Genomic DNA, 14,081 nt, shown 5'->3' with positions numbered 1-14,081 from the left:
AGAGAAAATATTAACTATTTGATTAGTATCTAACATAATTAAGCATTTTTAAACTTCTGCATTTTAATTTTAAAATATCTAAGTGTACCTGTTATATGATAAACTGAATTAAAGCCAATTCCAAATCTTCCAACTTTCAGAGGATCATCTTTTTTCCTGCTTCTTGCTATTTCCTGTATACCATGCCAGTCCTCGGGGGTGAAAACTGCATCATTGTATGCATAAAATGCTGGCCCTATAATAAATAGGCAAGTGTTAAACAGATGACAAAAGTATTTACTGTTAAAAATTTCTAGAAAATGAACTTACAGAACTGAGAAAACTAATTCTCTAAAGTATGCATGCACAAATTTAATGGGGAAGCTATGACTCAAGCTGGCATCAACTTATGTTTGGTGATGAAAGGGAGGCATGGAGAAGCAGCAAAACCACAAGCAAGAACATGGATTCATCTCTGTATATGATACTTAAAGAGATTTAAATTCTGATCTAGTTCTAGTGTCCACATATTATAAGAATGATTTTGAAAAATTGAATGAGAAGCAGAAAACAACAGAAGTTATGAAAGAAGCAGCGTCTTGTGGTGCAAGGCTTAAATTAAATCTGTTCAGTCTATCAAAAAGACCATTGAAAGATGTATTAATCACAGTCTGTTAATACCTCCACTGGAAGGGAATACATGGCAAGATGTAACAATAACTGTGTCTAGAAATACAGACAAATTGAAGCCAGAAGACATGAGGCTGATTAACAATGGAGAAAAGCTAGAAAAAAGAAGTAGTGGACCATTCATCACTGAAATCCCCCTCTGGGATGATTATGCAAACTAATACATAACTGACCTCTATCACAAAAAAAGATACTACATCATGTAAAAACCTTAAAGTTACAAGAAACTACATTTGCACTAAATATGCAACACAGAGTAAAGTATGGTAGAAGGGTGAAAGAATAAAAGACTTGGGAAAAAAACTGAACTGCCTGGAGAATACTAACATGTCAGGGGCTAGGGTCATCAGGGTCATCATTACATTAAGAACCAGAGATAGCTACCAAAAAGTAAAGTTTAATCTGTAAAAAATATGAAATTATTGTCTAGTACCCTGAACATTCTTTTATCTTAGGTCTTACTTATTCAATATTGTTTACCAGCTCTTCTAAAAATCGTTTCTTATATCCTGTGATACCGAGAGAACTCTGGGAAATAAACCACAGGATACAGAGTCACCCTGGGAGAAGTGACTTAGCTTTCATGTTCTGCTTTGTTCTTTCTCAAACAACATTAACTGGAAGCAGCTGAAAAACTGATACTGACAACCTGAAAGAAGTCAGTGTCAGGCCTTCAATACTGAACTCTAGCTTTGGAAAAGAATTACTATTAGAACATAGACAGTTTGCACCTAGTAAAGTGGGAATAGCAATCCCTAAATGGTCATCTCCAAACACATAACCACACACATACTGAAGAACAACGGTCAAAATGAATAAAAATCATTATATTTACCCTGATACTGTGCCATGTCCTTTGACCATAAAGTTTCTGTTCCATACTGAGTTTCATCATACAAAAACTTAACTTCTGTGGCACCAGCATCTTCTGCATTTTGTATCAGTTCCTGAGACAGCAAAAAAACCAAACAAAACCAATGTATAATACAATAATGTTGTACATATTCTGACATCAGCTTTTCAACATAAACTGTAGCAAATAATAAAAAATTGTCTCAATTAAAATTTTTTTTTCATACTTTTCAACCAAAATAATTTGATCCAGTTTACCTGAATGAAAATAGACATCATTATAAAAGAAATATTGAGACAAGTGCTGTGATCTGAATTTTGAGGTCAAAAACCACACACAAGCAGTATTTACAGAGTTTATAAAATAAGCTACTAAATTACTATATTACTCTAAATCGGAGCTTTACATGTGTCAAAACAATCCAAGATGGCAAAGGAAAAAAAAAATTAAAAAAATAAAATTAAAGTTTACTGTTAAGCTCATGCAACAGCTCTAAGACAACAGTGAGGCAAAAAAGTAATAAAGAGGTAACACTCAGTTCTCTTCCTTTCATCACTTGAATTCAGTTTAAGGTAACATTTCATAGCATGAACCAATCATTAGGTTCATGGAGAGCAACAGTGTTTGCTTCTAATACCCCTTCAGCAAAGGGCTGCAAAACAGTAACTGCAAATGATGAACCGACAGAGCTTACCTGTTGAATGAAGCCCATAGACCAGAGAGAGGATTATGTTCACTTTTGTTATTTGTTAAATAGTATTAGTACTGGTGAGAGCTATGGAAAACTCTAGCAATTAAAATGTGTATAAACAAGTTCTGTAAGCTCTACCATTACTAAATATGCCTATCCAGTCTTGTTTACATCAATAGTTTTATATGCTGCAGCCACATAAGCATGATTATAAATAACTGCAGGATCAGAGCTTCACACAATGCTCTATTTACAATGTATCACCAAATGTATAAAGGCTTCAAAGATGCACATCCATACATCCATACACACACACACATAAGTATGTAATCTGGCATAAGGAAGTACCTCAGCTGAACTGAGAAGCTAAGTAGGTACACAGCATTGCACCCAATGTATTTATCAATCACAGCATCATAGAATTGGCTGGGTTGGAAGGGTCCTCTGAGATCATCGAGTCCAACTCTTGAACCACCATTGCGGTTGCTAGACCATGGCACTGAGTGCCACATCCAGTCTCTTTTTAAATACCTCCAGGGACGGAGAATCCACTACTTCCCGGGGCAGCCCATTCCAATGTCTGATCACCCTCTCAGTAAAGAAATTCTTTCTAATATCTAACCTAAACTTCCCCTGGCACAACTTAAGACCATGCCCTCTTGTCTTGTTGAAAGTCGTCTGGGAAGAGACCAACCCCCACCTGGCTACAACCTCCTTTCAGGTAGTTGTAGAGAGCGATGAGGTCTCCCCTGAGCCACCTCTCCTCCAGGCTGAACAGCCCCAGCTCCCTCAGCCTCCCCTCATAGGGTCTGTGCTCGAGTCCCTTCACCAGCCTGGTTGCCCTCCTTTGGACCTCCTCCAGGACCTCAATCTCCTTCCTGAACTGAGGGGCCCAGAACTGGACAGAGTACTCGAGGTGTGGCCTCACTAGAGCTGAGTACAGGGGCAGAATCACTTCCTTGGACCTGCTGGCCACGCTGTTCCTGATATAGGCCAGGATGCCATTGGCCTTCTTGGCCACCTGGGCACATTGCTGGCTCATGTTCAGCTGTCATTCAACTAGCCATAAAAAATAAGACTTGCTAGGAAGATCAATTTTTACTTACAAAAATACAACAATTAGCATGAGATACCTCAGATTAGGTTGTATTCTGATGTACTGTTGACAGTAAAATAAATTCATTGTTATCTACTACCTAGGTTTCAAAACTGTAACCACTTGATTTGTCACTTTGTGACAATATATTCAGTCTTTAAGTCATAGATAGCACACAAGAACCAAAATATATTATTTATGTTGTCCCTTCTACATAATTTTGAAGCAAGATAAGATAGCAAGAAATATACCCACAGATCAGCATAAATACTATTATTTTTTTTTTAAACCTCCACAAGGTATTTAATTATAAAGCCATGCCATTCTTCTAAAATAAATATTACAGCAATCATTCAAGCAGATACAGAAAGACAGCCAAAGCTTCTAGAGATATCAAATAATAAGTACAAAAACCACCATGTAGTCAGAAACTTGAAGTCATGCTGTGGCACATAGAGCTTCTGCTCCATTCAGCTGTAGCATTGTATTTGAAGAATGCAAACAGTGAAATAAATTTTAACAGATCAGCAAAATTCCTGGTAGTAATCCCTCCCCTCAGTCTGTAAAGTCAAAATATTAAACCATGGAATAAGAACATATCCATTGTTACATTTACTTGTCTTATTTCTAAGGACATTATCTTACTTTGTCATGTGGGGATGCGAAATTTGGTTTAAATTTTTAAGGAGATCTGAGCCCTTCATGATCCAAATGAATCATACAGACTAAACTAATATTGTGAAACACTAAAAATGTTAGCACCCATCCTGAAAACAGACACAGCTCAGAACACAGCCAGGATGCAGTTTGCCAAAACAACTGAAGATACACTTATCTTAAGTATTCACACTAAATTTAATCAAGTTCTCTTTCCACAGTTGTAAAGAAAACCTTCCAAGATACAGCAGTAACTGTTATCACCTATCACCATTTGTATTTGTTTCATATAAACAGGTACCTGTACCAAATCCCATTAGTTAGAAACCAGTACTCACATATACCAAGGAAATTACTCTCCTAACATTCAAGTGATGAAGCATTCTGGATGAAAATTTTAATACTCGAGTATGAACTAATCACCCCAAATGCTCTTAAAAAAACAAAACAAAAACAAAACAAAAAAAAACCCCAGTCAGTTCCAGACACTAGCATAGAAGCTACAGAAAATCAAACAAACCTACAAGTATCTGTCTTCACCCTTGTGGGACTTGACAAATTTAGAATGACCTGTATTTTTTTTAGCCATAGAAAGGTTTTGGCTTGGAAGAGATTTAAGTATAACTTAGTCAAACCCCCCTGCCATGGGCAGGGACAACTTTCACTAGAGCACTTGCAATGATGGGGCATCCACAACTTCTCTGGGCAACCTGTGCCAGTGTCTCACCACCTTCATCCTAAAACATTGCTTCCTTACATCAAATCTAAACCTACTTACTTTCAATTAAAAAATGTTCCCCCTTGTTCTGCCCTACAGACCTTCGTATGAAGTCTCTCTCTCTCTCTTATAAGCCCACTCTGTATGTTGAAAGGCTACAATAAGGTCTCACTGAAGCCTTCTTTTCTCTAGCCTGAACAACCCCAACTCACTCAGCTCTTCCTCATAGAAGAGATGCTTCAGCCATGTCTAAAGTAAGGTATTGTTAATTGTACCAGTTCACCATCCTATTTACTGAAAAATTGTTTAGTGCTTATATCAGTGTTGCCATTTCACTTGTTAGGCATTTACATGTAACATTCAGATACAGAGCACCACAGGATAACGTGTCCTACTGTTGCACACTTTAAAGTCTCATGGACTGATGGTAAAACACCATAAAGAACACTGACCTCAATTTAGAAAATCCTGTGAATTTCTAGACTAAAAATGCTTTTCAGCCTATACAAGACTGATGGATTCATTAACCTTATCACTCTAGTACAAGTCTCCCAAAAGCCACTCAAAAATTCCCATCTTAAAAGTCTTTGTAACCTAATGATTAAACTTTGTGACATTGTCATAGGTCACTAGGGAAAATATATTTAGTTACCAAGAAATTCCACCACAAAATCTTGTATTAAAGTCTCCAGGTTATCGCTATTTTACACTAAGATAATCCCTTTATGTGCTATTATGTATTTCTACCACAGTTTATAGCAGAGATGAACAACTAAATATAAGAAAAATAAGTATTTTAGACATCTCACTGATATAAAGAACATCATGACATCTCTGCTTAATTATAACATCTGCATTTGATTTCTATTTTTTTATAAATTACAATGGCACCTGTGACAAGCAAACTCAGAGGTGTCAAATACAAAAAGAAAAGCCAACAACAAACACACAAATGACTTTGCCTTGTCCATGGAAATGGAAACATCTACCTCCTGTACTAGAACAAATATTTAAAGAACAACAACTGCAATTTTTCCTGGAAAGTGTTAAACTAATGGTATTATGTCATGCATATTAAATAACTGCTAAAAATGTTATTTGTTGTGTACCTTAAGAATCTGTCCTCCTTCTGGGTACCTTCTTAAAATATCCTTAAGGAAATCAACAAGTGGTGGAGTTGTTTGTCCAAAACGACCTAAAAGCAAACAAATAAACAAACAAATGTTGTGTGCTGTGCTATTCTACCATGCACTTATTTCAGACCAAAAAAACCACTCACTAAACAATTACTGGGAATTAACTCAAGGCCTGACACCATAAAATCTTGTATTTCCAAAATCAACTGTAAAAATACCACTTTACATACATTTTCATTTAAAAAATTAAAATAGCAGTCTTGATGATAATGTCAACATGCTGTCGACATATCATGATAAAATAAATTTGGGGGACTGTTTAAACTCCAACTACTGGATTTTCAAATGTAGCAACTTTTAAGTTGCTTAAGTAGCAAGACAGTATTTTAGGGCAGCAGTGTCTGTAACATTTTTATACCCCTCCTGACAGCTGTACACAGTCATGGTATACTTTGGTGTACACTTCCTCTCCTGGCACAGCATGGTGCTGGGCCTGGTCCTGCCTTTCCCTTAGCACAGGAGGGAAAAATGTCTCAGGAAGTACTACGAAGTGTTATGAAGTCCTGATCTAAGAGAGAGTCCACTGCAGGATTAAGAGGTCCATGTGCTTCAATGCAAACTCCAGTTTGCAGCTCTCCAAATCCAAACCTCTGAAACATGTGCTTCAAACAAACATTAATGATGCAATCCCCACAAGGAGAACAGACTCTACTGATGCCCCATGCATCCCTTTAGAATTATTAATAACTATTCTCTCTCTCCCTCCCTTTCTCTAGAGATGTGTTTATTAAGTACACAGATTCAAACTCTTATGTGTTTTTTTATGTCCAAAAACATATTTTGGAATAAAATGCTAGACAAAAAAACAAACCCATGGGATCTTCAGGAAAGTGGACAGGTAAAAGATATATTTGCCTGAGGAAATATCATGTGAAAGGATCAAACATCATCTTGGCTTTACAAAGCTTTTTTATCCTTATTTAATGTAAATTAATAGTATCAATGAAAAAAAAACAACTCAAGAAATTGCAATTTGCAGCTTAAAATGTACAAAGTATATTATAACTTTTGTTTTTACTTTTACAGTATATGAAATATATGGAGGTCAAGATGCAATATTCAAACTTCCATAGCAGGGTAAACTGATCAAAAGCATGAAAGTCTGGGCATTTCTTAGGAGAAATTCTCTAAAATCAAGAAACCAGTCTTGTCTAAGTCTAACTTAGGCAAGCAAGCAGAAGTTTTTAAACAAAACAGTTTACAATCAAACCAGCTGTACTCTATGTCACAAAAATTACCTAGGGATCATGACTGACTGCATGCTATCAAAGGCTGAATTGATTTTTCTTTAGTATGTTGTTAAAAGAATGCTAATGCTAGCAAATAATAACATAAACATTATAGATTTTAGTTGCTGATTAATTTCTGAAGATATTCAGGTATCAAGATAACATATACTTGTATATGCCTACAATTTTTATTATAAAAAATGTAACTAAACATACTGAGCCCAAAGAAAAGCAAACAAAAAATCATAACAAATCACAAGCTTTTTACCAATGCCATATTTTTCCAAACAGTGGTTACTGAAAAGATACCCTTTTAGTATCTGAATTGCTTAGAAGTATCCACCTTATGAGACAAGGCAGCTAATAATGCTGCTGCAAGGCAAGATTTATTGAATCCAAATCATTAAAATGTTTACTGATATTCTAATTTTTACATATGAAATTACAAATAAAAATTTGACACCAAGACACCTAAAGATCGATTTAATTTTCCTGGACCAGAATCAAAAGAAAAAGAGAAGAGATTTTTCATACCTCCTCCTTTCAACCCTTTTGACTGAAGTTCGAGAAAAACTTGATTTTGAAACTTCTGAAGATCTGCAATCTTGGTATCATCAGATAACTGAAAGAAAAAATAAGACAGATCTTCATCAGAACATTCTGTGGCATCAGTAGTTTCCTGTAGTTTCATTTCCTGCTTACTTATTCTATGAAGACTGGTTTTATCTAAATGCATACAAATACTCTCAAATATTCAGTATTCAGTTTGAGCAGCACTTTCAAACCCTGAGGACCAGGATCCCCTCCTTTGCCTAATGATACTATGCAGATGAAGTACCAGTTTGTCAGTAAGAAGACAAAAAAACCCCAAAACCAACAAAAAAAACCACAAAAAACCCAAAAACAGTCACAAACAAATCAAGTGGGAAAAATGCCTAGGACTGCCCATGAAGAGCAATCCATGGCCTCCCATTTTCACAACTCAAAATTTCTATGTTCTGGGAACTTACAGAAGTACACAACTGAAGCAGTTTTTGTTGTAGGTTGCATGCCCATAAAGAAAATAAACATAGAAGGAAGTTGTATGGTCTTTGTGCTCCAAATACTACAAATGCATATGCAGTTTCATAGGAGTTTTAAACTAAGCAGAATCATCTCAAAGCGGCTAGAAATATACAATGCAGAGACCATAGTATACCACAGAAACACCCCTGAAAAATCAGGTGGCAAAAAATGGGGCAAACTAAGCAACAAAATTCCTCAGCAGCCATTGGATAAACTATTCAGTAATCTTAGCAAATTATAGTTTTTACAATTCTAGCTTTATATTATATATCCAGTCATATAGGATATAATGTTAAAATAGTTTTATATGACATTATCCTAACATTGTAGGTATCCTAGCATGTATACTACCATTACAAATGTAGAATTAGAAGTTGTGCTGTGCTAATTAGAAATTGAGGCAAATCAAATTAATTTCCATATTGAAATAATTTTAGGACATTAGTTTCAGTTTATAGCAAAGTTCAAGACGATTACTTCAATTCAATGGGTAAAAGCAAATCACTAGAATGAAGGTAGTGGTTACACAGCCATAGATGCTTAAAATCTAATTACATTTAATAAGCAAAGGACCTAGTTTGCTGTATGTATACAATTACTAACCATTAAAAATAAAAAGCTGTATTAACATTGTGTTTATTGTAAGTTCCAACAGAAATGTTATATTTGAAACGACCTTGTTTCAAAATGTAAAGTAGCTTAAACTGGGTATATGACCTGCTCAGGACTCACTAAATAAAAAGAAGACACAGAATGATGTAACCCATCATCCATGTTTTTAGGATGAAGGTGGTGAGACACTGGCACAGGCTGCCCAGGGAAGTTGTGGATTCCCCATCATTGAAAGCATTCAGTGCCAGGTGGAAAAACATTTGAACATCCTGCTCTAGTGAAAGATGTCCCTGCCCATGCTGGGGGGCTGCTAGGTGATTTTTACATGTCCTTTCCAAGTTTATGATGCCAGGAAAGAACTAGATGTTAATAGCTGTATTGCTTCAGAAGCTGTGTCAAGAACCTACATGGGAAACACAAGTAATCTTTCAGTACTCAGATTCGAAACAAAGTGCCCTTGCAGTTTATCTTTTATTTTCTTGTTTGATTTTGTGTGTCCTTGATTTTGTTCTCTCCAGGCCTTTCTGTTCTGGGAGGAAGGAGCTCTGCATCTCATTTTCTAAAACAAAGCAAAGATCTGAGCAGCACCCTGTCTGGCACAGAAAACTATTTTTTGGTAGGGAACATTCAGTAAGCAGATTGTAATAGATATTTAGTCATTGTTTTTTAATAGTAAACTAAAATACATATACAATTATTTGTACTGTAGGCACTTTCAAAATCGTTTATAAACTTTTGAAGTCCTTTTTACTGTGATCAAATTATTTCTTATAATACTGATGTAGCAGAATATTGGTTTGTAAATTTTTTTTCCCATTAATTCTGATATGTCAAACTTACAGATGTTAAGTAAAATCAAGTATATCTGTCTCTAATAGTTCCTTACAGTGTTAAGCTATTACTTAAACCTCCTAGTTTCTGTTCATCTTTTGGTACAAAAATTCTACATGAGAAAATTTGGTTATTCTGTCACTACAGGCCTTGATATAAAGTCTCTCTCCATCTTTCTTATAAGCCCCCTTTTTATGTTGAATGGCTGCAGTAAGGTCTCCCTGAAACCATCCCTTCTTCTTTATGCATATCCATGTCTCCTGGATATATTTAATGGTAATTTCCAATCTCCTCCCTCTCTCCTTGTCTCTACTCATACCAAACAGTAAATTTCTCCTATTTGCCACTGCCCAAAAGTGTGACCAAACATTACTGAAACAGTGACTCTAGGCTGATGCCTTCAGCTGAACAAGGTCATACATTCATCGACTCTCTCCAGAGCCCAGACCTCAATTTTTAACTTGTGTTTCCTGTCACGCTAATGTCAACTCTCCCGCTAAAGCTGGCGAGTAGATAGGAAATGAATTAAAAATAGAAAGGAAGCCAGAACACGCCCACCAGTACTCTCAGGTGAATCTTCTGCTCCCCCTGCCTGGTCCCCTTGCCCCCTGCCCCTCTCCACCCCCACTCCCACTCCCCCCAAAAACAAACAAACAAAAAAGGATAAAAAAACGGATAAAGCATATGGGTCATGTCGGAAAAAAACACACCAAAAACTCCAGTGATGAAGGCGGCCACCACCAAGAGCAGCGCCGGGGGTAGCTGTTTGTCTAAACGACCTCTTTGTGTATGGGACCTAAGGCCACGCACACCCTGCGCTGCCCACGCACCAGAGGACCTGGCACGATGCGAAGGGCAGCCAGATGCAGACTGCCAGCACGGCGCTGTGCCAGCCCACCCGAGAAGCGGAGGTGCCCACGCCGCCCCACGCCGCGCCCGCTCACCTCTCTCCCGCGGTGCCAGAGCCGCTGCTGGGATGGGGGGAAGGCGGCTTCCGCGTCAACCCGCGCCTTCACCTCCCCCACGGCCGCGGAAGGCGGCAGCTCGAAGGTTCTGCAGCCCAGGCAGTCATGGAGGACAGTCACCCGGGCCAGCCTGCGACAACACGACAGACATCAGCTGAGGAGAGACACGCAAACACCTGCCCTGGTGCCCACACCACCTCCCCCTCGGGCATCCCGGAGGCCCGAGACGGGCGCCGGAACTGGCGCGGGTACAGGGATAGACGGGCGGGCGCTTGCTACCCTCTCCAGGGGGTAAGGAACCACCGGGCCTGCGAGCGGAGCCGCTCCCGCAGTGCCAGACGCCCGCGGCCTCCCCTCCCCTCCCGTCCCGTCCCCTCCCGGTGCCACTCACATGCCGGCCGCGGCACACAAAGCACCGTTAGCTCCGGCCGCCGCCGCTCCCCTCACGGGGAAGGGGTGGGGCTGCGCACGGCGGCGGGCGAAAGGGCTGCGCCGCAGAGGAAGAGGAAGGAGGGGAGGGGAAGGGAGAGGTGGGAGCGGCAGACAGAGACTCCGTAAAAGCAGCGGCAGCCGTAGGGAGCGGCCCTCCCAGCCCGGCCCCTCAGCGGGTCCCCCGCCGTGGGTGGCGGCCCGGCCGCTCTCGCCTCTGCCTCCGCGCAGGGAGGCTCCGCGGACGGGATGTCCCCGCTCCGCCAAGCTTAGGGGGTTTCCCGCGGCCCTGTGCCCGGGTGCTCCCTCTGCCTTTCAGGGCCGGTGGGTGAGCGAGCCCGGGCGCCATGGGCAGGGGGAGGGACGTGGTCTCGCTGAGGCAGCGGCACATGTATGGTATGAGGATGCTGGAGCTGTGGCTGAGGCAGACATCCACAGACTTTACGGCATGAAGAGTTCCTCCCTCGGCAGGGAAGCACGCTGGCACTCTCTTAATTCCCAGCATTCAGGTACCACCATATGGTACAAAGGAACTCATAACCCTCATGCTTCTCAAGGATTCAGAACACAAACTCATTTTTCTGCTACTTGTCAGTCAAGTGATTGATCATGAATGTTTATGAGTGTTGATCTTCTACTTTATCTCACAGCATACATGATAAATCCTCATGCCATTAAAGACTTCTGGAAAGCACTCTTTCTCCTGAAAATAGGAAAAACTTGTTTCCATCTCCCAAGATTTCACGGGTAAGGATATGGTGGTTGTGATTTTGTCAACTCAGTCTCTACAAAACCTTACTGATTTCTGGTAGGCCAGCTGCAAAAGGGAGCTCTCTAAAATTGTGCAATGGGTGGAAGAAACAACCTAATGCCCATCAATGCAGAAAATATGGAAGTACTTAATGGATTACTTAATATATAATGGCCTTCAAAGGTAAAGCCTGCTCCCACTCCTTGATAAATTCTGAAAAGCAGAGGAGCAGCCAAAGATGAGAACTGAGCAACAATTAGAGGCTACATAGATAAGTTGTGTGTATTGAGGTCTGGATGAACGTAGGGGGTTCCCTTGAAGGTGTTCAAAATGCAAGCCAAAAAGGCCATATAGGAAATCTGCAATCAAGCACAATGATCAACAGAGGCTCATGGCTAGAGAAAAAAGGGCCTATAATCATGAACGGCTAAATAGAGTCTGAAAGGAATTAAAGGTCAGTAAATCTTGGTGAGATACGTAGATCACCAGGAGATATGGGGAACATCCATGTGGAAATATTTGAGGAACAAAAAGATAATCAGAAAAACTGAACTTGAATTCACAAGGGTTAAGACAGCATAATTGCCATCTATAGTGATATGATTAAAGTGTGTAGATAAATGAACAGTACTGGTTTAAATACACTTTCACTCTGAAATGGCTCTTCATGCTTTTTCCTACAGCATTACACCCAGAAGGTGAGGAAGCATGGGCTTAGGTGGATGAAAAGTTTATGAAATCAAGAAGTTTCATTAAGTTGTTGAACCCTGAGCTGGCAAAAGTACATGTGTTGGATAAGCCTAATACTGTTCAAAATCTTCACCAGTGACCTAGATGATGACAAAGAACTCAAAGCAAGTTTGCAAAGGCCTTTGTATCCAAGTGGTAATAGCTTTCTTTTGATCCCTGAAGTCTATCAGACTGGCTTTAAGATGATTAGTACAGAAATTAAGTAACTGTTGTGCTGCAAGTTGGCTGGTAAAATAAAAAAGTAAATAAATTGTCCTTGAAGGTGATTTGTCAAAACTAACTGTAGAAAGGTATGGTCTGCTAAAGATTTATGATTATTGTATAATGTAATGGCAAGATGAATCGGGAAATATCTGATTGGGTGACTTATGCAATGTCTTTCTGAGAGTCACCAGTTTTAGCAAAATCTGTGAGAAATCAGGCTTGGTAAAGGTGTTCAGAATAGATCCCATTTGGAGATTTAGCTACTGAAAGGAGGACCCTGGCTTTGCTGCATGCCTCATATGTGAATGCTGGTTCAGGCTGGTGGTAGCACCCATAGATCAGTGGCAGCTGCCCCTTGTCATCAGCATGGGTACTCCCTCTCAATCACCAGCTCAATTGCACATGGGACCATAGGTTCTCCGGTAGCCATTTTCAGCTGCTGGTGGCCAGTAAGGTGGCAGTACTGCAGCAGGGACTTAATTAGCATATGAGCAATTATAACTTCTGTGTGTTCATATTAATGTGGATATTGTCGGCATTACTAGGTTAAATATAGGTATCATAAAACCATAGCATTTGGAATAAGGCCAATAATTAGTTGAAATTCGTTTTTTATTTGATAAAGAATAGTGCATTTCAATGATCCTTGTGATTCTTATCAGGCAACTAAACTAGCAGGCTTTCTGGGCACATCAGTCTTCAAGCTCCAGCCTTTTAGCTTACCTGCAGTCCCCATGAGCTAAGGAGACCATGAGAAACTTGTGGAAGGGGTCAACAGATTCCCCCCCAAAGTTCATAGTGTTTTAATTTCTGCACCTGGGCCCAAGGGCTGTGCCTCAGCTTAGGCTGGAAAGTGACAGGCTAAATAACAACCCTACTCAAAGGTGTTGGGGGATTTCAGGATGAATAGCAGACGCTCTCTAGAGATGCTCTCTCTAGAAGGATGACCCACAGATCAGGGGAAGTGAGTGTATGCTGGGTGCTGACTGGGTTAGATTTTGTACATTGTATCCAGAATGTGATGCTTTGGGTTTCATCATTTCCACATCCCAGCAGAGGACCACTAACAACATCAGGGCCCCTGAGCAGGTGACCTGCAAGGAGAAGATGGAGGAGCCGGGCTTGTTTCGTCTGATGAAGAGGAAGCTAAGGTGCAATATAGTAACATCCTGCAACTGCCTGACCAGTAGTTACAAAGGTTATGGAACTGAACTCTTTTTGGTATACAAAACTGTAACAAGGGGCAGTGGCAACAATCTGCCTCTTGGGAGGTTTCACACTGGACAAGGTAAAGCTGTCATTTAGGAGAGTAGTCCGCTTCTGTCAAGGGTTGTCTTCATATTGGGGTGTTTTCAAGATTTATCC

At 39.8% G+C, this 14,081-nt stretch overlaps 1 protein-coding gene across 1 annotated transcript in view; it reads right to left on the bottom strand.

Moving 5' to 3' along the window:
* Positions 1-11,040, bottom strand: part of SACS (sacsin molecular chaperone) — a 34,285-nt gene extending 23,245 nt beyond the window's left edge. Inside the window, exons 1-6 of the mRNA XM_030465966.1 lie at positions 10,974-11,040; positions 10,562-10,712; positions 7,644-7,731; positions 5,794-5,879; positions 1,505-1,616; positions 89-235 (exon numbers count right to left, since the gene is read on the bottom strand). Coding sequence (XP_030321826.1) covers positions 89-235; positions 1,505-1,616; positions 5,794-5,879; positions 7,644-7,731; positions 10,562-10,712; positions 10,974-10,975 — 586 coding nt within the window. The 5' untranslated portion in view covers positions 10,976-11,040. The remainder of the gene's footprint in view (positions 1-88; positions 236-1,504; positions 1,617-5,793; positions 5,880-7,643; positions 7,732-10,561; positions 10,713-10,973) is intronic.
* Positions 11,041-14,081: the final 3,041 nt, after the last annotated feature.

Source organism: Calypte anna, chromosome 1, assembly GCF_003957555.1.
Source record: "Calypte anna isolate BGI_N300 chromosome 1, bCalAnn1_v1.p, whole genome shotgun sequence".
Taxonomy (NCBI): domain Eukaryota; kingdom Metazoa; phylum Chordata; class Aves; order Apodiformes; family Trochilidae; genus Calypte; species Calypte anna.
Note: the sequence above shows the minus strand (reverse complement) of the source record. Positions and strands in the feature narration are given on the sequence as shown.